The 25,414-nt window shown below is 37.1% G+C and overlaps 1 protein-coding gene across 1 annotated transcript in view; it reads left to right on the top strand.

Annotated features, from left to right (window-relative positions):
• Positions 1-25,414, top strand: part of LRP2 (LDL receptor related protein 2) — a 130,080-nt gene that overhangs the window by 54,554 nt on the left and 50,112 nt on the right. Inside the window, exons 25-41 of the mRNA XM_035896170.1 lie at positions 475-852; positions 1,740-1,988; positions 3,158-3,369; positions 3,845-4,029; positions 4,947-5,175; positions 6,122-6,299; positions 8,304-8,432; positions 12,240-12,406; positions 16,045-16,188; positions 17,096-17,205; positions 18,321-18,498; positions 18,851-19,064; positions 19,548-19,787; positions 19,919-20,107; positions 21,414-22,334; positions 22,870-23,035; positions 23,684-23,842. Of these exons, the coding sequence (XP_035752063.1) occupies positions 475-852; positions 1,740-1,988; positions 3,158-3,369; positions 3,845-4,029; positions 4,947-5,175; positions 6,122-6,299; positions 8,304-8,432; positions 12,240-12,406; positions 16,045-16,188; positions 17,096-17,205; positions 18,321-18,498; positions 18,851-19,064; positions 19,548-19,787; positions 19,919-20,107; positions 21,414-22,334; positions 22,870-23,035; positions 23,684-23,842 (4,048 nt within the window). The remainder of the gene's footprint in view (positions 1-474; positions 853-1,739; positions 1,989-3,157; positions 3,370-3,844; positions 4,030-4,946; positions 5,176-6,121; positions 6,300-8,303; positions 8,433-12,239; positions 12,407-16,044; positions 16,189-17,095; positions 17,206-18,320; positions 18,499-18,850; positions 19,065-19,547; positions 19,788-19,918; positions 20,108-21,413; positions 22,335-22,869; positions 23,036-23,683; positions 23,843-25,414) is intronic.

Below are 25,414 nucleotides of genomic sequence, written 5' to 3'. Positions count from 1 at the left end.
TTTTGTTTTACTTGGCACCTCAGTCTCAGGGTTTAAAAGTAAAATTAAGAAGTCTATTCATCTAGAAAACTGAAAACCTTGTATCCATGAGAGTTAGATTGAATTGTTGCCTTGAGTAATTTTTTACAGGTAAGTTAGTTAAAATGTTGCAATGTGGGGTGGTGAAAACTAGTTTTAGCAAGTAATTTCATATTGCTTTGGGCATGTACATAGATATCAATATACATAGAAATCAATGTGTGCTTGCTTAAAATATAACAACAGTTGAATTGCCTTGTTCACCATAAAGTAGGAGTTAAATTGGGCAGATTTTGAAATATCATGTGAATTGACAGTGATTCTATATCCTGATCTGAAGTAACACAGTTCTTAATATTATTGTAACTACTTATGCAAGAGGTGATGAACATAGGGATTTTGCTTCTCTGTATAAAATTGAAGCAGCTTCTGAGCTGTTGAATGTCACTGTTTTAGCTACAAGACCACCAGGGATGTGCCACCAGAATGAATTCCAATGTCAATCAGATGGCAACTGTATTCCTGCTAACTGGGAATGTGATGGCCATCTTGACTGTGCAGATGGCTCAGATGAACATCATAGATGTCCTGCCAGGACCTGCCCTCCATCTCTTTTCCGCTGTGATAATGGCAACTGTGTTTATCGAGCATGGATCTGTGATGGTGATAATGACTGCAGGGATATGAGCGATGAGAGAGATTGTCCTACTCAACCCTTCCGGTGCCCCAGCTGGCAGTGGCAATGTCCAGGTCACAGTATCTGTGTGAATCTGAGCAAAGTATGTGATAATTATGCCGATTGTCCTAATGGAGCTGATGAATCCCCATTGTGCAGTAAGTAACTGTTCAAGCGTCTACTGTAGCCTACTATGCACTATGGCTTCAGGAAGAAATGGAATATTCAGCATGCTGTATTTAGTGCAGCAACATTTCTAGCAGAAATTGTGAGCACACTGACATTAGAGCTCAAATGACTAAGTGGAACTTGCTTGCAGTGAAAGGAGACTATGATGATGACTGATGAATTAATTAGCTATGTCCAATCTTGTGCTCTGAATTCAAATATGACTTCCACGGACTTCAATATAGGTGTTCATATAGCGATATGGGAATGAGCTTTGTGTTCCCGAACACGTTCACTAAAGCATGGTGTGCTTTAAGTTCAGATGAAATGTGATTGAGTCCTTAATATTTTCTTTTAGATTTCTAACTTCAAAAATCATGAAAAAAATCTAAAAGCTCACATGTAGCTAGAATTTGTATTTATGTTGATTATGACTTGATTTAAGCATAATCTTTTTCTTTCTTTCCTTCTTTCCTCCTCCTTCTCTTTAATCAATGCACATTCTCAGATGAACCCCAGCCAGGTATGCTTATAAATTACTTTAAATTATTGTTCATTAATACAATTTTAGGTTTGGAGTGGTACAGTAAATTTTTATATATTTCTAGCTCATTTTGAAATTTTTTTGTAAATGCTTAGATAGTGTTAATTTAATGGGATTCAGTAGTACATACTATGTTGTTGCCTGCCTTTATGTGCATTGTGTGTGCTATATTTTACGTAAGGGCCTCAGTCCAGTCTCACATTACATAACTGATGATTGTGCAGTCATGTTTTAGCAGCAGTCTTAGGCCAGTGATGCAATTGCAAAGTGTGAATTTTAGCATAAGAAGCTTTTTTGACTATTTGCTTATTTCCTTCCCCAATGCTATTTCAGATCAGGAGAGCTGCTCTGACAATAATGCTGGCTGCACTCATGAATGTATTCAAGGACCTTTTGGAGCTCAGTGTACCTGTCCTATTGGATACCAGCTTGCAAGTGACTCCAAGACCTGTGAAGATATTAATGAATGTGACCCTCCAGGCTTTTGTAGTCAGCATTGTTACAATGAGAGGGGGTCTTTTAGGTGTTACTGTGATGAAGGATACATTCTAGAAACCAATGGGAAGACTTGTAAAGCAGCAGGTGAGGAACACTGATGTCAACCTAAAGAATGACAACAGTGTCTGGAAAATGTCCAGCTTTGCCATTTTCATATTGTTCTCTTTTAAAAGAGCTGATGTAAACAGCCACTTAAATTTGTTCATGGCAGATAACCTTGAGTATTAAAACTGTCATCTGAGGGGTTAATTGGAAACTTGTTATTTCCTTGAAATAATTTATTTAAGTGAACACTGTAATTTTTAACCCTGGAACGGTCAAAAATAATATTCTGGAGAAAAGCAATGCCATACGTTAAGCTTTGCTCTTTATAAAGTTCAATGCTCACAGAGTGTTTAATTCCCAGCCTTTCACAAGACTTACCCAGTGCCTATGCCATACTTTGCTCATTTCTAAAGAGCAAACAATGCTTGACCCAGCCTTAGCTATTCATTGTTCTGTATCTCTTACGCAGTACAGAGACAGTACGGAGGAGCCGTATACCCAGTGGAATTTGTCACCACAGGTTTCCTGGTTTAGGGATATACTCAGGTTGTAGAAGACTTTTGCAATTTAACTGCAAATAACTTTGGCCCTTACTAATAGGGAGTTTCTTATAGTTTGCTGTCTTTATGGTTGCTACTCTTCAGTTGTTTTTCAGCAGCTTATCAGTGTAAGCTGCTGCACAGCAATCTAACCACAGCAGGCTATGGCTTTCCTGTAATCTGTTTATTCTCCTCCCTGGTCCCCATGTAATCTAAAGGGGAAAAAAAAAGAGCAGGCTGGCTGGCTAAAAAGGAGGAAGAGCCAGGCTGAGTAGAATAACTGGTGGTACAAAGAACTTTGGCGTTTGAATCATGACTGGGAGCTTAAGGAGGAATGAGGGTTAGATGTCAGCAGCAAACTGATTGGACAATGGGGAAGAGGACCCAAGGTCCAGATATGAGACTGGAAGGCAAGTCTAGTGGAAAGAGTAAACGATGGAGAAAGGATGGAGAAAAGCCAAGGTAGATCCAAAAGTCAGGCTGGACAGACTGGATATGATAAAATATCTTGGCCTGAGAATTGTTTTGAATTTGTCCTTTTGATATGTATAATTAGACACAATAGCTTTGATGCTATAAAGCCATGTCAAATTACTCAGTGTTTCTTTTTCTTAGAGAATTGCTGTTGAATAGCTTATTGGTTTATTTTAATTTCTTTTCCTTTGACAGAGTCTGGGAATCTGCTTTTGCTGGTGGCAAGTCGTAACCAAATTGTCGTGGACAACATCACTTCTCAGTCACACAGTATTTATTCTCTCATTCGTGATGGGAGGAATATCGTGGCTATTGATTTTGATTCAATCACAGGTCGTATCTTTTGGTCTGATACAACACAGGATAAAATTTGGAGTGCTTATCAAAATGGGACTGACCGAAAAATAGTAAGTTTCGCTGAGTTATTCTTATCTCTTTGTTGCAGAGAGAAAATGAAGACACTGTATTCCCAATTAACAAAGGGGAAGAGGGAAATCCCAACACAGTAAGAAGAGAGATAACATAAAGTGAAACAGCTTTGTAGATACTAAGGCAACATTTCATATAGCTTTTTGAAAAAGAAAACTGAATGCTTTGAACAAGTCCTTTTTTAACATCAGGCAATAAGTTGATTTTCCTGTTAGTAGATGCTAACTTCTTCAGTAGACCCACTAAAGTTAGTAGGAGTGTTTGGGTATATGCTTTGTCAGTGCTTTGAATATGTACATTGTGACTTGTTCTGCATAAGAGACCTAGAAAATGTTGGAGATTTGGTTCCCCATTTTCCAAATCTATAGAAATAGAAAGGGTAAAAACTTAATATCAACTAGTTTCTTCTCTCTCCTTTTTTTTTTTTTTTTTTTAATTTTTGTTATTAAACAGGTGTTTGACAGTGGTGTCACCGTGACTGAAAGTATAGCGGTAGATTGGGTAGGTCGCAATCTTTACTGGACAGACTTTGTTCTGGAAACAATTGAAGTCTCTAAAATGGATGGGAGCCACAGGACTGTGCTGATTAGTGAAAATATAACAAACCCAAGGGGACTAGTGTTAGATCCAAGAATTGAGTAAGATTTTTTTTTTATGTTTTGTTTTGAAAAGATGCATATTTTATGATGTAGAAAATTTGAGATAAGCCCAAATCGTGTTGTAATTGTAAATGACAAATGGATGAGAAAACTTAAGACAATTTTTTAAAATAGTGTGTTTGCAGAGTTGATTTAATATTTAAAGTCATATGGTAATTATTTGTAATCTGTTGCTCTGTTTCACTGTAACAAGATGGGTTTTTTCCTGTAAAACAGATTTTCATACATTTGCTTCCTTGTTAAACACTATTACTTCAAAATTCTGACATATCATTACCAGTTGGTGGTATACCACAAACTTACATGTAATATAATGTGATATGCCTACCTGGCAAGGAACTGGTTCCTGCATAGACCCAGGTCTAAACTAGTTATCTATACTGTATTAATGTTATCACAAAAGCATCTTCCCATTTCAGACGGCAAGTGACATAGAGTAAATGGAATGTTATGGTTTGAACTGTTCACGTACAAACTTCTACTGTTTTTTGAGCTCTTCAATGCCTTGAACTCTGTTTACTGCCAGCCATGTGGGGCTCTTCAGTTGTATCACTGTTTACATTATCAATGCATGTCTGTAAAAGTACAAACCCATATCAAATTATTATTTAGCAACTGGAGAATCGGGTTATAATCAACATTGGAAAACAGTGATAACAGTAGCTTCTATATGCTGCTGTTACTGACAAATGAAAACAGCAGTAGAAGTATTAAAAGAATTTTTACAATAGAAATTATATCTTAAGCATATTGCTGAAATGAATAATTTCAGTATCATTGTGTTGGACTTTTCTTAAAAAGGTTGTTTCTATTTTTTGGCTAATGAGTCTTTGTGTAATGTTTCTCAATAGGCAGCTAGGTTTTTTTTCAGATTGGTAACCACTTACTTTTTTCAGTGCTCATGTAATGTTCTGGACTGACTGGGGCCAAAACCCTCGAATTGAAAAAGCCAGCATGGATGGCAAAATGCGAACAGTGATTATTAGCAATAAAATCTACTGGCCCAATGGACTCTCCATTGATTACCCAAATAAACTTCTTTATTTTGCTGATGCTTATCTTGATTATATCGATTTTTGTGACTACGATGGAAACAACAGACGACAGGTGGTTGCAAGCGATCTGGTAAGACATTCATAAGAAACCACTATTTTCCCATATCCTTGGTGATAGTACTTAAAAACGTATTTGCACTGTCATAGACTTGTAAGTATTTTTCTTCAAAATACTTCGATGAAGCAGATACGAAGTATTTTAGCTGCTTGCTACAGCTGGGAAAAGAGTTGCATATGCTATTCACAGTCTTTCAAGAGATCTTCAACAGAACCTGGAGCTGAGTGTAGACTTAGTGCTTTAGATCCTTCTCATTTGTTCTGTCTGCATGCATGAAGTCTAAATGTGACAGCTTTACAGGTCTTACAGGCTATCTCCCAATGAAGTGCTGCTGGCAGCTTGTAGCACTGTCCCTGTACCCAGCACAGTATTTCAGATGTTCAGCTGGTACACATAAGCTGGTATAAATAAGTACATGTATGTTTTCAAGAATTGAACCCTGGGACTTCTATTTTTGGCTAGACACACAATTGTTGTGAAATAGGAGCCGATGCAATCTTCTTATCCCACTCCTAGTTTTCTGAAATTTAGATAAGCCACCTTCTTTGACCCTCTGGTAAATTATAGGTTTGATTATCAGAGATGCAAGTTCTCGACGGGTCCATAACACTCACTGGACATTTACTCTTGTGCCCTTGAACATCTACAATTGGGTCTTCATTTGTTGGTTCCTTGTGTTCTGCCCTATGGTTAGACTGCTTTGTTCATTCCTCACGCTGTAAAATATCATAGGGACTATTTAGCATTTTCATTTAAAAAAGTTTATTTCCCCCATAATTAATGTTTTGTTTTCAGGCAATAGATGATATTTCATATTCTTTTGCTGAGAAATATCTTTTGAGACACAGTGGTTTCTTTCTAATTTTTTTATATTATGCTCAGCTCTATTGTTACTTCACTGCAAGCTTTACATATACAAATCTCCAGAACTAAATTGGTAAACATCCTTGTCTTTTAGATATTGCAGCATCCACATGCTCTAACTGTGTTTGAAGATTTTGTGTACTGGAGTGACCGCTATACTAATAGAGTAATTCGGGCCAATAAATGGCATGGAGGAAACCAGACAGTTATGATCTATAACATTCACCAGCCTTTGGGGCTTGTGGCAGTCCATCCTGTGAAGCAACCTAATGGTAAGTTCAGCAAAACAACTTTGGTAATGAAAAAAATAAGTCATGCAGTCTTGTCAGCAAATGGGCTGAGTTAAAGCAAGCAAATAATTCATACTAATGACTTGCAACTGAAGGTCATTTCAGCCTGTCCAACTGTTGAACCAGCATGTCCAACCTGGTGTTTAGGGAAAGTAACCTAGGCAGCATGTAAGCATAGTGACTAGCCAAAAAGAATAATAGGGGAGTAGTATGTGCCATTTTCTTGCACTTTGTTTTGAATGTTTTTATAAGAAAATGGGAGCATTTTTGGAAAGCATCTTAATTTTTAATACTTGTGGCATACCAGACTCAGTTCCTTGTATGTTGATAATATTATTTTAGACAAGATTACTGTCATCAACTTCTCTGAAAGGACTTTTGTGTTATTTTATTTAATGAAATAAGAATAATAGATAAATCTCTTCACTGCATTCAACGTTCCCTCTGAGATCATATGCAGGTGATCTTTTCCAGCTGAAAGACTGTAAAAAAAAAAAAAAAAAAAAAAAAATTTTTTTCCTTTCTGTTAAGTAGAGTTATCTTCCAAATCAGACTTCTTGTCATTTCCTGGCATGACTTGAAGAGTGGGAAATATATTAACACGAATATTGTCTTTCATTTTCTGCTATATGTCTTGTGTACGGAGTGTTTCTGATTAATAAATATTACAATGAGGTTTTTTTTTTACCCATGGAAACTTTCATACTGGGGAGGGTGGAGACTTCTGAGTAAGGCAGTAGTAATTTCAGCACTATATTTGGTTTGGAACACAACCTTCCTCAATCATGTTCAGAACCAAAGCCACTTAGCACTCTCACTGCAAATTGTTCAGTCACCAGAAGGTACCATTAATTTATACATCATAGTTCTAGTTTAAGAGGTTTTATTTTACAATCCAAGATTTAAAAAACTTCCTGCCACTGGTGGAGAATATTGTTTCTTTTTCTTCATTGTATGAAATTAATAAATTTTATGATTTTTCATTTAGAATTGTTCTGTTGTACTTCATGTGGCCAGACAGAGAAGAAGGGAATAAAGCACTTGCAAAATAGCAAAACATGCTAATGCTTAAAACGAAGAAATAACTTTTTGATGATTGAAATTCCAGATGCAGTATTAAAACAGTCATCCACTCTCCTTTTTTGTAAAGCATTAGATCCTACGCCAACTAGAGTTTAGATTTGTTACACTGATGAGATAGATAGATAATTTTCTTACAGTTTGAGTTCTGAGTTTATGCCATTGTTTTATTGTCATGTTGTTAATTTGTGTTCAGTTCTTGTTGGTTTTTATATTAGGAACAATTGTGTTATTTCCTAGAACTCTTAGAATGAGGCCTACTGCAATTGCTAAGGATGTACTCAAAATCTGATTTTTATTTTCTTACGAAGATGGCTCATTCTGAAAAATCGTCTTTATCAGCAAGTTTGTGGAAGTGATCTAAATGGTTGAATTTTAGTGTATAGTAATAGTAGCTGTCAGTAGAGACTTCTTCACTGTCTTTTTTACATTTTACAAGCTTAGACTGACAGTTTCAAAGTGATTCAAGAAATTATGCATTGAACTCCCACTACATTTGAACAAGATGTAGGCAACTATTTTATCTCTTTAGTTTTCTCCAAGAAGCTTTAGTAAATAATTTAAATCTCCCATCTAGAAGGGTTATAATGATCAAAGACTGAAAATCCTGCAGGCCTCCTTGTCCAGTTAAGAAAAGTTTGAAAAGAAGTTTGAAAGATTTTCTATGATGCAAAAAAATTGAAAAGACCACTGTGATAATGGTACTAGTTTTACATGAAAAATTATATCCTGTTACAAATGTATTGTATTGCTTCTGGTTCTTGGAAATAACTTAATTTTTTAATTTTAAGGAAATAGCAAAACTGATTTAATGCTGGGCTGATATTATCAGAAGCAATGAGATTGAATATTCTTTCCAGTCACTCATATTGTTACAGCTGCTAATACTTCCTTTTTTCTTTTCAGCTATCAATTCTTGTGCATCGTCCCCCTGTAGCCACCTCTGCTTGCTTTCATCATCTGGACCACTTTTTTTCTCCTGTGCTTGTCCTTCAGGATGGATGCTTTCTCCTGATAACAGGAACTGCATGAGAGGTAGGGCAGTAATGGAAAGATGGAAAAAAAAGACTTGATGCTGTCAAATCTATCCCTCTGTCAGGCAAAAAGCATACTTCAGAGCCACTGCTCTTGATATCAAAGTTTGGGGCCATTCCAGGCAGACTTCATTTAGGACGCATGGGATGTACTTGGCCTAAAGGTTTGGAGCCAGGTTCTGTAAAGAACTCAGTCAGAGATTCAGATGTTTCATTTCGGGAAAATGAATGAATAAAATTTTCCTTTAAGCACTTTAAAGAAGTCACATTTTAAAATTTCTCAGCACACTTAATGTTTTACTGTTGGAATACATCTGGAAGGAGCTCAGTATCAGTTAAAAATGAAAACATACTCTGGCAGAATGTTGTCCTCATTATAAATATTCAGCCTGGAAACCTGTTTTTAAGAGTTGCAATTGTAAAAATGTCAGGGTGCAGGACTAGAAGGGACTTTCTTGGTCACTCAAGTCTGTTTCCTTCTTGTCCTTAACTACCATATTGTATGTCCCCTTTCACCAGCCAAGCTCTAGTTTAAGATTAATTTGTTTTCTTGCCCCTAAAACTCACTGAACCTCACCATTTTGATATTTGGAAACCTTCTGATTTTATGTTCAAATATAGTTTTTCCCTAGTTTATGCCATTATTGTCCTTTGGGATAAATAGTATCCCTGGTATATGTTCTGTTGTATGTATATATTTGAAGTGACCATCACATTCTTTCCCAGCCTGTATTTTGCTAAGAAGTCATTCAAGATCTTTTGGTTTCCTCTAATCAGAAGACATGCTTTCCCTGTTCCTCATCACTCTCTTTAGCCTGTCTGAACTGATGTATTTTGGAATTCAGATCAAAGTTTCACAGACTGAGCTTTTTCCCTCCTCAGTGTAGAAAATTAGTATGCCAAATGCAAGATATCTAGAAACACAGCCTAAAATTATAGACGCTACAGGTGATGCAGCTGTAACAGAGCTAACCTTTGCAAACAAAACTTCATATCAAAAGTACCACTGAACTTTCTTTGAACAGTCCACAGACCTCAATGATTTGTAAAAATCATTTAGCCAATTCATTAAAAAAAAAAAAAGTCTCAAAAATTCAAATTACTGGCAGGCAGTTTGTGTCCAGAAATTTGACCAGATTAATTTTGTCAGATGAAGCATTTGTTACTAATTTTTTCATCAGTTGTACAGATACAAAGTGTGCTTTGGTGCCTCCCTAATAAGGAAGCCTGAAATCACTGAAATTTAAGTAGAAGTTATCTTAGAGATGAGCTAACACTAGAAATCTCTGTCAGTCAAAAGATCCTTATCTTTTAAAACTACGTAAGTTTTAAAAGCCATATCATGCTGTTTTCCTGATCGATACTTACTAGTGTGTTCTTTAAAAAGCTGTATTACATTCAGGTTTTTCTTAGCACAGTAAGAGAATTACCAATTTATATAATCTGAAATTAAGTGCAAGTTTGTTTAATCTACTAAAAAAAAGAGAGGGTTTCTTCTAGAAATCTGTACTGGCTTTAATATGTGCAGGCTTATAGAGAGATCATGATGAAAGAAATGGAACGTGGTAGTGATGAAGCACATGCATGTGTAGAAGTTCACCCAGTTCTGCCACTGAATCCAGCTATTGACAGTTCTTTATTTCCCACATGTTGCAAAGTTTCCTGTGTCTATTTAGGTACAGTTGTGACCCTTTTATAAATTACATAATTGCTCAATATAAATTGTCTAAGAGAGAAATAGAAATATCCTTCTGTGACACACAATTTTTTTAAACTATATGGGCCTATTTTTTCCTTGTAGATGGAGTTTATGCATTCAAAACAGTATGTAAGAAACATCTACAGATTTGGAGAATTTTAAAAAATAATTTGTTGAAGGTCAGCTTCTCTGAAAAAGTTATAAAAAATATGCTGATTCCTTTCATGGTGAAAGAGTTTAATTATTGCTAATTATTACAAAGGAACAGGCATTTGCCATTTCTTTTCTAATATTTACTATTATCCTTATCCTTGCTGTCATTGTTCACTTTAATAGGCCAGCAAAAAATTTCAGAAGAAAGATTAAACTGGGCTGCATGCATTTAGTTGCCCAGTGTCTCTACAAAACTGATATTGCTGGTCTCTGCATACTTAGTTCACGTATTAAATACTGCTAACTTATATTAGTGGAAAGGCCTTGATTCTCAGATTCCATCATTTCTAGCTTTACATAACATGAAGAATGTTAATTTTACAAGATTGGCTTTGCACTTACTTTACTTTAAACTGCATTTCAGGTTGATATTAAAGATGGTAATGTAGCAAGCTGGCTTGGAAACAAAGCAAGGAATTTGTGTATATTAAGATCTTATATTAATATGGTAAATTTACATATTTAATATAACAATACATTAATTTTATATGGATTATCATTTGTCATGTAAACCTGTATTAAATTTAAGAATTGCAGGAGTTATATCAATGTCTATTTGATGAAGCTACACAGATTTTAGATCTGTATAGCTCAGCAAATTTGCTCTATTGTCCATATTATCTGAATGAGGAATAATCAGATTATAGATTTGCATAGGTGTTAAAGGAAGCAATCAGCAAAATATTTTCTGTAAAGTATAATTGGATTAAATGAACTATCAAAATTCTTTTTTTGTACAGTTAGAAAGGAGATAATGACTATGGGGTCTTGTATGCATTGGAACAGTTTCACATTAATTTAGCTATTCTTTGCAAAGGTCTTACAGAAGAGCATTGCCATGTCACATTCTTAGGGGAAAAAAAATGGAAGAAGTCCAAGAATTTCACAGGCAGTGTTAGCTATATGTCTTCAGGCAATTATTTGCCAAAATGTGATTTTTGTGCTGAGACAAATGATATCTAAGTTTCTGTCAAATTTGATAAACAGTTCCAGCTGCCAGAGAGAAATATGGAGAATAATTTTTTGAGATGTGCAATGATGCTGTGGTTTGTGGGTTTTTCATATCAAAATTTTCACTGCACAATTTATATAAATGTAGTAAGCAGCCAGTGAAGAAAATCAAAACAAAAAAATAAACAAAAAAAGTCTTTGATCTATTATAAAAGAGGAAATGGACTACTGCTACCTTCTATGCAGCAGCAGCCCAGTTCCCTATCAAGTGGTAGCTTGTGCCTATGAAGGCAAGAGGCTGGAATTTGTTCTTCAAAGGCAAGAGCAGAAGGAAGAGGGGAACTGATGTTCAGGAGATTCTCTTCCCCTGCTCCCTAGCAGATGAGAAATGAAGTTGCTGACTCACACTCTGCAGCTCTCCAATGCATTTTCTGAGATCACCTGACTAGATGCCCTTTGTTAATAAGATTTAAGCATAAGGGTGCAAGTTTACCTAAAAGTAAACACATTATAAGGGAGTATGTCTACTCCCTTAGAGATAAAACAAGAAAACACAGTACTGCAGTTATATTTAATACATTGTACCTTGCTTGTCAGTCCTGCTCAGTAGGTGTTAGAACCCATCTCAGGCATGTCTGGGACAGCCCTCAGAGCTTTGTCCTGCTGGTTCCCATTCTCAGAGATTTGATACTTCCTTCTCAGAATTTGCTCGCACGTGCATTGTGATTGCACAGTGCTGCAACTTCAAATGTTACAACATTTACAATAACTGTTAACCTCACTCCTAGTGAGGGAATAAACTTCTAGGTAAGTGATTGCAAAACATCACTAGTAGCATTCGACTGTTCTCAGCATCAGGGAACTTTTGGGTGGGAGAGGGGAAGCATATCATAATGCCATTGTCTTGTCAGAAACAACTCTGAATTACATTATATGTTTTCACAGTTGAACACCCTTTCCTTATTGCTGTAAGAGATAATATAATTTATGGAATTTCTCTGAACCCTGAGGAGAAGACAAATGATGCTATGGTTCCAATAGCAGGAGTTCAAAATGGTGTTGATGTTGACTTTGATGACTCCGAACAGATGATTTATTGGGTTGAAAATCCGGTAAGTTAGTATTTGTGTTTAAAATATGCACTAAAGTAAGACTTCTTATTTTAGAATAATGTTGACTGAAATATATTAGCATTGCAGGTAAGAATTTTGGTAAATATAATTGAAAGGAATGAAAGAGGGGTTTGGGGGTTTGGTTTTGTTTGTGTTTCCCCCGAGGATAAGGTAAGGAAGCTTCATCTCTTTTGTAAATTAGTTTTCATCTTTGTCAGCTGAAATATTTGATTAATTCTATTTCTGGCTCAGTCAGAGACATGAACAGGAAATACTGGAAAGCATGGACAGAACCATACTTTCAGCCCCCTTGGCTATAGTCCACTTTTTCTCCTCTCTCTTGACTTTGGACTTAATTCTGCAAACACAGCCAGAACTCATTTCCATGGGAGCAGTACGTTGGACACAGCGGCACTAAACATTAGAATGAAAATACATTAAGTCTGAGCGCTTAATAAAGTAACATAGTAAAGAGGCATCTTTTTCCTTAAATAGATGAAAATGCTTGCAAAATCACAATTTCCAGGTAGCACATATATCTTTATATAGATATAAAAAATAATTTGAACTACTTTTTAATAGTTGATTAGAATTGTTTGACTAAGTGTTTTTAACGTTTGTCCTGAACTAAGAAACTATATGTGTTCCCTAAGACTAACTTGCCACAAAAAAATCCCAATTTTTTCAGGACACTTCAAAAAAAAAAAAAAAAAAATCTGTGCAGTCTGGGAAATTGATGTGGTAAGAGGTGCGGTGCGGGGGCTGAGCGGTGTCGCTGCGGTGCGGTGCCGGGGCTGAGTGGTGTCGCTTCGTTAGAGAGAGCAGGGGAGCCTGAAGCTCTCCAGCAAACCTGTGCTGTTCTCCTTAGGGAAAATGTCCCCCCGAGAAGACCCCGGGCTCTCCCTGGGGGTGCTGGGTGCCGAGCAGGCCGGGTGCTGGGGCCACCTCTGTGGTGGGCGGTGCGCGGCAGCAGGGCACAGGCTGTCAGGGAGGTTCTCCCTCTGTTCCCACTTCTTCTGAAAAAAAAAAAAAAAAATCTGTGCAGTCTGGGAAATTGATGTGGTAAGAAACTGCTGATTGAGCAATGTGTGTTCACTCTTGGAAACTTAAAAGCAGTTCTTTTTTTCAAGAAAAGCAGTGCTTAGGTCCTGGAGAAGTGTAATGGTAGATAAGGAGATTTCTGTAGTTATGCTTTACAGAAACAACTCACGCTAACTTGTTACCTTTCAGCCACACAAGATTTAAGCTTTTTTCCACAACCTATTCCCCTTACGTTTTGCGGGTTTGAAGTAAAAATAACTTTAAAAATCACTCATTTTAAAGCCTTTTGTGTGTCACTTGTAAAGGAATTGTAATTTATTTAATTATTTATTCTTTTAAACTTAGACTGTTTATTTCCCATGAAGTATTTAAATAGACCTATTTAAGCAAACCTTTGCCTAAGAAATTGTATAAATACTCAGGAATCTATTTGATCCTCTGTGCAATCTGAAAAAATGTTCTTGACATATCTCAGCCAGCAGATACAGCTGACATTTACAAGAGGTTGAACAGTTGTGTAGGAGGTCACGGACTGATACAGCCATTAACAGAGCTGACAAGTGAAATGCCAGGTGCCTCTGCAGGCTGAGTGCGGGTCAGTGCTGTATTTTAGTTAGGGCTTGAGCTCCTGCCTGACAGATATATGACTATGGGCCATGCCCCCTATATGTACCACTGACCTGCAGGCCTCAGGCTGCTGTTGCTCCCAAACAGCTGAGACACCCGTGTCAGTCATGGCTCACTCTCTGAAAAAAGGTATTTCTCTAGTTTCTAATGACAGAAGCATATTTGCCTGCTTTCTTAATTGTAGTGATTGTTCATTACCACAAGGCCTCTTCCTTAGCACCCTGTTTTGCCTTCATCCATTGCATGTTTGGGTTTTACTGGGGTTTGTCAACACTTTCATAGTTTGTAGCTGTAATTTCACTGCCAGTGTTGGCAACAGTTGAAGCTGTAGTTAGAGCTCAGGTGAACATCCATCAACTTGTTCACCCTGTCTGAAAGAAACTCGGGAAACAGAGATAAATATCCGAGTTCTCCCTATTCTACTTGAAAACCACTTCAGGTGTATTTTTATCTTCAGCTGTCATGTTCCATAGGTTATTAAGTGTAAATGTCAATAATAGGCAGGAGATTTCCTAACTGTCTTTTAAGTGCCTATCATACTAGACACTGTTGCAAATATTCAACATCCATCAGGCTCTAAAAGTAGCGTTAATACAGTATCAAAAGTTATCCTGCTTTCCTACTTTTTTCTCTAGGCCTAAGGATTCAAATTCTAGCTATTTAAGCCAGTGGTGAATTTGGCCTGGAGTTCTTGTTCAGATTTTTGCCAGCTGATATGTTGATTCTTTTCTGAAGCACCATTTTTAGTTCTGCACTCAGATATATAGAGAGTGTACTGATATCATGGTAACAAAGCAATTAAGAATATGCGTGAACCAAATGATCACTGAGTGCTTTTCCTAAAGCTGATTCTACCTTGTTTCTGCTCTGAGATGGCAACTGCAACCTGTTCTCCCATTTTTTCGATTGTCTTCAAGTGATGCAAAATTCAGGCTCTGATGGTGCGCTGTGTGTTCTGTCCCTTTGAGTTGGAAGTGCCCCTCTGTCTTTCCAGGAAAGTGCCAGAGCAGAACAGACCTACTGTACGTGTTGCCTTGGTGAAGAACTGGGGCGGTAGGTCCCAGTGCTACCTTGTCTGGGAGCCTGTACCACAGAGTGAGGTCTTCCCAGGACAGGCGCAGCGTGTCTGCATCAGTGGAGGAGGAAGTAATCAGTGAGGAGAGAGAAACAGATTTCAACACTCGCTCACAGCTCCCCTAACCCTGCTGACCTCTACTTCCAAAGGCTTAATAATACATGGTAGCTGCTGGTATTCCAGTTCTGCATTAATACTAGTTGTGAAAGATTCACGTGATAATACACAGGAGTTCCAAACTCCTATAAAACTGACGTAACCTGAAGAAAGCTTAGGAAGGCAGCTACAGTAACTGCTTCAGACCTTATCTGGCTTGTCACTCTGTTTAGTGCTTGTTTATATCATGCTTAAGCATTACACACTGTACCTAATACCATAGAATTGGCAAGTCATAAGTTGTCATTTCAAGGGTTACCCTTATGAAGAAACCTGTAAGGATAATCTTAGTCTTGCTGTTACAGCTTATTAAAAATTTGGTTCTTAATATTTATGCATGGAGAGAATGCTGTTTTCCTTTACTAGATTTCAGGTATATTCAAGATGGTTAACTGAGATATCCTGGTAAAAATATGTTGATAATGAAATACAAATTACAGAAGTTTGACTGTATATAGCTTAAATATATACAGTTCAACCTTATAAAATATAGTAATTTTATTTCTGTCGATCAGGTTTTGGTTGGTGAACAGTAATACCTCTTCACACTGGATGATTATGATTTACAATAATACTTTAACATGCTCATGCGTTGAGCATATACAAATACATTTCTCTCTACTGGATTTTCATTTTGCTAAGAAAAGATTGTAATACAAAGTAAGTGCTCATGTAGTTGGAATAGAACAATGTTTTCTGCTCTTCACATTTTTTCACTTTTGTTATCTTTTTTCCCAAGGGTGAAATTCACCGAGTGAGGTCAGATGGAGCCAACAGGACAGTTTTTGCTCCAGCAGCTGTTATTGGTGCTCCTATTGGTCTGGCGTTGGACTGGATATCTGGAAACCTGTATTACAGTAACCCAGGGACACAGTCAATTGAGGTAATTATTTAGGAGGGACAATTGGGAAGTAAAAGCCTAGATTTTTCACTGCTGCATATACAGATTGAAATTAGTAATATTTTTTTTGCAGTGAAAAACTGGAATTAGATTTATTTTAAAATGCAAACAGCCTGTAGAAAACATACTTTACAAACTTGAAGAGATAAACCTACATATATTCTGGGTACTTTTTTTGTGCATAGATTTCCTCCCCTTCCCTGCCTTCAAGTCATTAGGCTTCTGGTCTTTGACACACAACCTCTCTGATCGCTAGAGTTACTATTACTACTATTCTCTCTTTAAATCAGTGATACCAATGCATTGCCTCTGATAGTAAAGGAATGTTGCCATCAAATGCAGTAAGATCCACTCCCAAATACTTTAATATCATATCATGTACCTTTCTGGAGACTAGCAGTCCAATGATATGTGAAGGATAAAATTGCCATTTAGTGTACGGAAATAGAGGATAAGCAATATATAATACAGTAATGACTGTGAATAAGCCAGTCATTAAAGTCCTTGTCACAAAACATAAATGCTATTAAATTAAAAGGCAGCTAATTTAAACAAATAAAATTGAATACTTTCTAAATCAGCAGTTCATCAACCCATTCAGCCTGTGATACTTTCAAGATATTATGGAAGCTGAAAGATTAACTATTTTTGTACCTAGGATGCTCACTTATTAATATAGGCAGGTTCTAAGCTGCAAGCAGCTCATTCAAAGGGTGCGTATTAGAGAAGGGAGATGGTCAGAGTACAGAACAATGTGCTTTTTCTTCATAGTATTTGAGAGAGTCTTCTGCAATTTCAACTCCCTGTGGCTTTAGGCTTCCTTCCTTTAATTTGAAAATCTATCATAAGTTCTATATTACATGCTCTGATGAGTTCAATGTTTGCATAGGTCCTGAAGCTGCATGGTGACATAATGTACAGGAAAACACTGATTACTAATGATGGCACCTCTCTGGGAGCTGGCACGCCAATTGGTTTGACAATTGATCCAGCAAGAGGGTAAATTTCCAAAATTACTATTGTCTGTGCACATGAGTGTATTTTCCACATTTTTCTTAATTTTTAGGGTCTTCAGCTTCCATCCTGGATTTGGGGTTTTTTTTCATATTTGTGCTGAATTTATTCAGTCTTTTTAAGCCCTAGAAAATAATTGCATGGCTTCATAGATTGTTTCATAGATGTTAATTCTCCTTAACTTACCATATACTTATATGGTGCAATTTTCTAATTAAAAAGGATCTCGGAATATTATGACTGTGGAAAAAAAAATCTTTGAAAAATCAGAACCCAGAGTAAAGAGAACTCTGAAGTCTTTATGATACCTTCTGATGTCTGTCTTGAGGCCTATAGTAGAAAGACATACTGCATGGGAAGAATGTCACATGTTAAATAGCATAGCAACTGCTTTCTCCCAAAAAGAGCTGTAATTTGCTTTTTTTCCAACAGAACACTCAAAATTGCAATATGATGCTTTTTTTTTTTTTCCCAAATCACAGTTTTCCATGGGACCATATTAGTAATGATCAGTTCTGATGGTGTCTTGGCAGGCTTTCAGATGAACTGATGTCTGATGTTTTGTCTCCATTTGAGAGTCTGGCTGCCATGTGCCCTAGGTGTTCTTCAGCAACTGAGGCCAGAGTGGTGCACATATTCCCCAAAGCCGGATAATGGAATTCTGTTTCATATAGATTTTTTGAACTTGTAGTTTTAATTCCAAATTTGAACCAAACTTGCTGCTGAAACTTGCAGCTATCTGTGGAGCAATTATTATTCTCCTGCTTTCTTGTTATAGTCCTAATATTCTACTGAGTTTACCTGCTGATGGTATTGTGGGATGATACAGGGGAGGTTATGGATTTCTAAAAATGATTTAACAGGCATTGTTCTCTTTTTCAAGAGAAACAGATTTCTCTTTTTCAAGAGAACAAGCATTTTTTCTTATTTTCAAACAAGATCTCTTTTTCATTGTGGCCTGGTTCAAAGTGATCTCTGTTCAGCATGTGTTGAAATATTTGGCTGACGAAGGAAATGGATTTAAGCATATGCTGAAGTGACTCTGGTCCATTGTTCTCTGTTATCAACTTTGTTATCAGATGTGATAATGTGTGTTACAGGAAGCTGTACTGGACAGACCAGGGAACTGACAGTGGAGTCCCAGCAAAGATTGCCAGTGCAAACATGGATGGATCAGGCATACAAACCCTCTTCACTGGCAACCTTGACCATGTGGAGTTCATTACTATTGACATTAAGGAACAAAAGTTGTACTGGGCTGTCACAAGCACAGGAGTGGTAGGAGATAGTTTTTTAATAATTGCTTTTTTACCTGTTCATCTATCTCTGTGTCTGTGGTTCACATGAGTAATTCAATTACTTTAGTTTACTCATGTAACTGGGAGTCGCAGGACCAAGCAAAATCTGAATAATAGTTGTTACTAATTACCATTAAAAATAAACAATGAATTTGAATGAAAAAACCATAAATCATAATTGGTATCCTGCTGGTCCTTTCCTTTCTACCTTCTATATAAAGATCTCATGCATGAAGAGATTTTAGTAGCGTATGTTGCATTTTATTTTTGTATTGTAACATTGAACTTCTATTATAAGAAATGTAATATTAAGCCTTAAACTGATTTCTTAGATTGAGAAAGGCAATGTGGATGGTACAAATCGTGTGACTCTGGTGGTTCATCTTTCTCATCCATGGGGAATTGCTGTGTATGATACCTTTCTGTACTATACTGATCGAGATTATGAAGTTATTGAACGAGTTGACAAGTCCACTGGAGCAAACAAAGTAGTACTGAGAGATAATGTCCCAAGACTGAAATGCCTACGTGTGTATTACAGAGACAGTGAGTATTTGCTAAAGTGGTCTTTCAGGATATCCAACTTGTGAAAACTCAAAAGTTCCCTCAGAGACAGAATGCATGCTCTTCCAAAGGAAATTGTTTGATTGGGCTTTCAGGAAAAGTGTCAGGAGCATGTTACCTGGTTTTGGTAAAGAGATGTTCCACCATCCAGTTAAGGCATCTATTGGCACATGTAGTTTTACTAAAATATTATCAATGTAATATTGACTAAATAATGAATTTTGTTATTTGGCTTCAAATTTATATACCTGTTTTATCTGATTTGTGGCCCCATTGATCTTAGATAACAAGAAACCAGCAAATTCATTGCTAACACTTATGTGCTAAAATGCACAGTGATTAAGATCTTCATTTTTTGTCAGCTGGTTGTTAATACTATGCAAGTATATGAATTTGATTATATATCTGCGGGAGTTTGCAGATACATTTCACATTTTTATGTCTTGCCATGTGTGTCTTTCACAGATTCTGCTGGTTCCTCAAACGGCTGCAGTAATAACATTGGAGTTTGCCAGCAGCTTTGCCTGCCTGTACCTGGCGGATTATTCTCCTGTGCTTGTGCTACTGGGTTTCAGCTAAATCCCGATAACAGAACCTGTTCCCCATACAGTTCTTTTGTAATTGTTTCTATGCTTTCTGCAATTAAAGGATTTAGTTTAGAGACATCTGATCACTCTGAAGCCATGGTACCACTAGCAGGAAGAGGTATGTGAATATTATAGTAGGAAAAAAATCTTATAATGTGTAATATTTTGGCATTTCTTACTGGCATAGCACATGTTTTAAATAAGTTAGTTTACATCAAAAATAATCATTATTTTTCAAAAATATTTCAGGACGAAATGCACTTCATGTGGATGTTCACATGCCTTCTGGTTTCATTTACTGGTGTGACTTCAGTAGCACAGTTTCTTCTCAGAATGCAATACGTAAAATCAAACCTGATGGTTCTTATTTTAGAAACGTTGTTACAAACGGAATAGGACGAAATGGGATCCGTGGCATTGCAATTGACTGGGTAGCAGGTAAGCATAGCTGAATTTAGGACAATGTTATTCCTTATAGATTGTAAAATATTTAGACTAACATAAACTGATCCTAATGGAACTATTTTGAATGGAAGACCCATGATTCTAACTTTGTCTGTGGACTGATTTTAAAACAAGAGTAAATAATTAATGGTTGTTTTGTGTATATATATGTGTGTAAAAATGAAAGTTTATCAGAGCAGACGTACAGAACCTTTTCTTTCATGATGCTTTCATATTTGCCTTAGGTTTCTCTTCTTATCCATGCATTCATAAGTAGCTGTTACCCAGTGTACTACTATACTTTACTATCATAGTGAAAAACATATACCAGAGAAGAGTGCACAAAAATTGTTTGATGACATTGTTAATAAGCAAGAAGGACCCTTCATCTACCCTCAGATTGCTGTGTACAAATGCTATAAATTATAACAAAAAGTAAAGAAAGCAGAATAAATACTTTGTCTTTAAACTTTAATTTCCCCACTTGCACTTCCTGTTCCTATATAAATCTATTAGAGATGAATTCAAATATTAACTCTTCAGAAAGCGTTCATCAACTCTAAGTAGCTCACCATTGCCATTAATACATTTATTATATATGTATACATACTATATATATGGTTTGCCAAATTTCTTCTGTTGATTGATAGGCTTGTTAGGATGAGTTTTAGAAGAATCATCTGCTGTATATGCTTAATTTAGTTCCTGTATACAGTCCTGTGCCATAACATGGATTTCATAGTAGCATGTTGTAAAAGGTAAAGGGATAAGATGTATGGAAGGGCAAGTTAAAGGCTTAGATTAAAAAAAAGATAAAAGTGCACCTAAAGAACAACTGTAGTTAATGCACTTTTGATCTTCTACCACTGATTTTGCCCATGGCAGTCAATGAGGATTTAGAAATTAATTGACTATTGTCAGTTTGGGTGTTATCTTTCTAATTCCACAATGTGTAGGCAACTACCTTATGCTTCCAACTACTAAGATATTTCTAGATATTCATTTTATGGTTTAGTATTTTATCAGCTTATGTTTCTCAGGTATTGATGCTATATATTAACTTTCTGGTTTGTTTTTCTGCTTTTTTTTTTTTTTTTTTTTTTTTTTTTTTTTTTTAAATACAGAAATAGGGAACTGTATGTTTTGTGTAAACTTCCACCATCTTTTCTTCAATGTATAGATTTCATGCTGGTTTTTGACCTTGCATTGCCTGGCCTTTCTAAATGTTGAATTTTCATTCTAATAAGCAAAGATGTCAAAGAGTTTTTTTTTTTTTTTTTTTTTTTGTCTTTAAATACAGGAAATCTTTATTTTACAAATGCATTCCTGACAGAAACTTTTATAGAAGTTTTGCGTTTAAATACAACTTATCGCCGTGTTCTGCTTAAAACTACCATAGATATGCCAAGGCACATAGTAGTTGACCCAAAAAACAGGTATCTGTTCTGGGCAGATTATGGGCAAAATCCGAAGATCGAACGTGCATTTCTTGACTGCACTAACAGAACAGTTCTTGTCTCTGAGGGCATCGTCACACCTCGTGGGTTGGCCATAGATCACAGCAATGGCTACATTTACTGGGTGGATGATTCCTTAGATATGATTGCAAGAATTCAGCCTGATGGTGGTGATGTTGAAATTGTGCGGTACGGCAGGCGCTACCCAACTCCGTATGGTATCACTGTCTTTGGAAATTCTATGATCTGGGTGGATCGGAACCTAAAAAAAGTCTTCCAAGCCAGCAAGGAGCCAGGCAATACTGATCAGCCAACAGTAATACGAGACAACATTAACTGGCTAAGGGATGTTACTATTTACAACAGTCATTTCCAGTCACGTTCACCCCTTGATGTCAACAACAATCCTTGTTTGGACAACAACGGAGGCTGTTCTCATCTGTGTTTTGCCCTGCCTGATGTGCAGACACCCAAATGTGGTTGTGCCTTTGGAACACTAGGCAGTGATGGCAAGAGATGTTCCATTTCAACCAATGATTACCTGATTTTTGCTCTTGAGAATGCCCTCAGAAGTATCCATCTAGATCCTGAGAATCACAGTCCTCCCTTCCGCACAGTCAATGTGTTAAGAACTGCAGTGGCCCTGGATTTTGACAGCACAAACAACCGAATATATTTTACACAAAGTTATCCTTCAGGGACAGGAAGAATCAGTTATGTTAGTATTTACTCAGGAATTGGCTCTCCAACAGTAGTTGCATCTGGTAAGTGCACTGAAATGTGATACAAAGTAATTGGATGTTGAAAAAAATGGACTGCAGCACTTAGCACTAGCTCAGCAGGTATTTCTATGCTAATGGTCAAGGTAGACTATGTAATTAAGATGAAATGCTCATTTTGACTCTGCTCCTCAGGTTTTTTCCTCTTCTGAGTTTCTTATTTCATCTTGAGCACAATGGAATGGAAATATACAAGTGTTTAAATATTATTATATATATAAAACTATATAAAATAAATTAAAGTTATATATGGTAATTTAATATTATGGAGTGAGGTATGATTCCTGCTACTTGGGGAATAGCAACCAGAACTTAGGTCTCTTTGAGGAAAAGGTCTTTGTAATCCTACTGCACAGTCCTAAGTATTAGTTCTTCAGATTTTTAAATGGACAAATTTGCATCGATACCAATGGCATTTCAAAGAGATCTTTGGTGTTGCCACATTATAATAGGCAAACAGTATTGTAGTATCTCAGGAAACTGTACTGAACTCGTGTGTGTTTGCTTGCATGTGCCTAAGACCTGGGGACTCCAGATGGCATAGCCTTTGACTGGGTCAACAACAGAGTTTACTACAGTGACTACCTCAATCAGACTATCAGCTCAATGGCTGTGGATGGATCTAACCGCACAGTGATTGCCCGGGTTCCACGACCAAGAGCTGTTGTGTTAGATCCCTGCAGAGGGTATGTGTTGCACTTCATGTACTTTATTTTGACTGCAGATGAAACTACAATTTAGACTTTGATGAAGACTGCCAGATACTTCCTGTTCTGAGCCATAAGTTCCAGGTGTGCATAACCGTCCTACATCCTAGATCTTCAGGTTTAAGTTTTCTAAGCTGATCTTAGCCTCAGAGATTTGAATTTTCTTCTGAGATTTTTACAACATTTATGAATGTGTAGTGCATGAGGCTCCACTTAGTGTGGGTACTGGGGGTAAATGAGAACGATGTTCAAAGCAGGTGTTTGTCAAGCAACGAACCATCTTCCATTTGCTGTATAAGGCATAAAAACAAAGGGTATTTGTTGAAACCAAGATTTCTTCAAGAATATCATATCATGATAATCAGGTGGTGCTGCCAAGAGATCTCTCTTTAGAATCCTATATGATCTTTCTTCTTTTCTGTTGTTTCCTGAGTGCCTCAGAATAATTCTGGTTCTAGAAGATTCCCTTGTCAATGTGGGCCAAAATAGAGGAAAGAAGTTCTTTTCCACAGATTTTGCACTGCACACTTTAGTGAGGGACACCATGGTGGAAATACCCTGGAGAAGATAAGATCTTCGTGAGCTTTATTTGCTGAAAATATAATCTTGTAATCATCTTATTGACAGGTATATGTACTGGACTGACTGGAGTTCAAATGCAAAGATAGAACGAGCTACACTTGGAGGAAACTTCAGAACGCCTATTGTGAGCACCAATTTGGTATGGCCAAATGGGCTTACCCTGGACTATGAAGAACAGCAGCTATACTGGGCTGATGCAAATCTGTATGTATTGATAACTGTTGTGGTTTAAACCGGCAGGCAGTTGAACACCACACAACTGCTTGCTTGCTCCCTCCAGTGGGATGGGGGAGTTGGAGTAGCCACAGTGCCTGTCATGGGGGTTGGCGTAGCTGCAGTGCCTGTCGCCTTGTTGTCAGATCCAGAGACCTGCTCTTCTCCTTGAGGGTTCTGAATAGTGTTGTACAGGGCTAAGTAGGCATGGGCCAGGCCCCAGCACATTGCAGTGTTTTATGTCTCCCTGGAATTGCCAGGGTGACAGCATACTTTTTCCAAATATTCTACGAGTTTTTCAGGATTCTGCACTTGTTCAGGGGTGACGTTCCAAAACTCTGGAGGTGCCATTCTGTATTTACTCCATAAAAAAAACCTCTCAGAGGAAGAAGTATAACTGCTAATTGTTTCCATGAAGTGGTACCCAAAGTACATTAATGGCTTCCGTATGAAACCCAAATACCAGATTAAGCTCAAGGTCAGTGTTCTAATAACAAGTCTCCCAGGGAAAACATCACTAATCACTGCGGAGCACAGCAAACTGCAAAAACTAACACCGATCTTTAATGCGTACAGCAAAAAAAGGAGCATGGTGCAGATCAGATAAATTAATATCAAGAATAGATGAATCACTATTGTGACTGGCAGCTGTTAACAGATATAAATTCCTTAATACACTGTGGTTAATCTGTTATTATCTCAAACCCTTTGGGCTCCACGTTGAGTGCCAAAAAGAATTGTTGTTTAACCTGGCAGGCAGCTGAACGCCACACAGCTGCTTGCTCACTCCCCTGCCCTCTCAGTAGGGTGGGGGAGAGAATCGGAAAAAAGTAAAACCTATGGGTTGAGATAAAGACAGTTTAATAAAAGAGCAGAGGAAAATAATAATGGTAAGAGAATATACAAAGCAAGTGATGCACAGTGCAATTGCTTACCACCCACTGACTGATACCCAGCTTGTCTGCAAGCAGCTATCGTTATGCCTGGCCAACTCTCCCCCTGCTTATAAGCTGAGCATGAAGTCGTATGGTATGGAATACCTTTTGGCTGTGCCCCCTTCCACCTTCTTGTGCCCCTGGCAGAGCATGGGAAGCTGAAAAGTCCTTGACTAGTATAAGCACTACTTAGCAACAACTAAACCATCAGCGTGTTATCAACATTATTCTCATACTAAATTCAAAACACAGCACTATCCCGGCTACTAGGAAGAAAATTAACTCTATCCCAGCCAAAACAAGGACACAAGGACAATAACACACTGTTGGTTTACATTTGGTTAATTTTTTAATAGGTCTATTGTTTATTTTTCTTCTTTTTTTTTTAAACTGTTTTTAAACTTATGTCATGTTATAGATTTAGTCCACTGCTTTATGGCATTTGTACCCACTGACATTTTGTTCATCTTAAGTGCAACTCAGGACTTTTATAAGCACCTTCTCTGACAAATACAATCCCAGTGCAGGTTTTACATCATTTATTGCTCATGGTTAATGCCTGTCAGCTGTGGAGTTTGGCATGATGTTCTTGCTGTTGCCTACTAGATGGAACTCTACCTTTCAACTT

Source organism: Egretta garzetta, unplaced genomic scaffold (assembly GCF_000687185.1).
Source record: "Egretta garzetta isolate BGI_Z169 unplaced genomic scaffold, ASM68718v1 scaffold16, whole genome shotgun sequence".
Taxonomy (NCBI): domain Eukaryota; kingdom Metazoa; phylum Chordata; class Aves; order Pelecaniformes; family Ardeidae; genus Egretta; species Egretta garzetta.
Note: the sequence above shows the minus strand (reverse complement) of the source record. Positions and strands in the feature narration are given on the sequence as shown.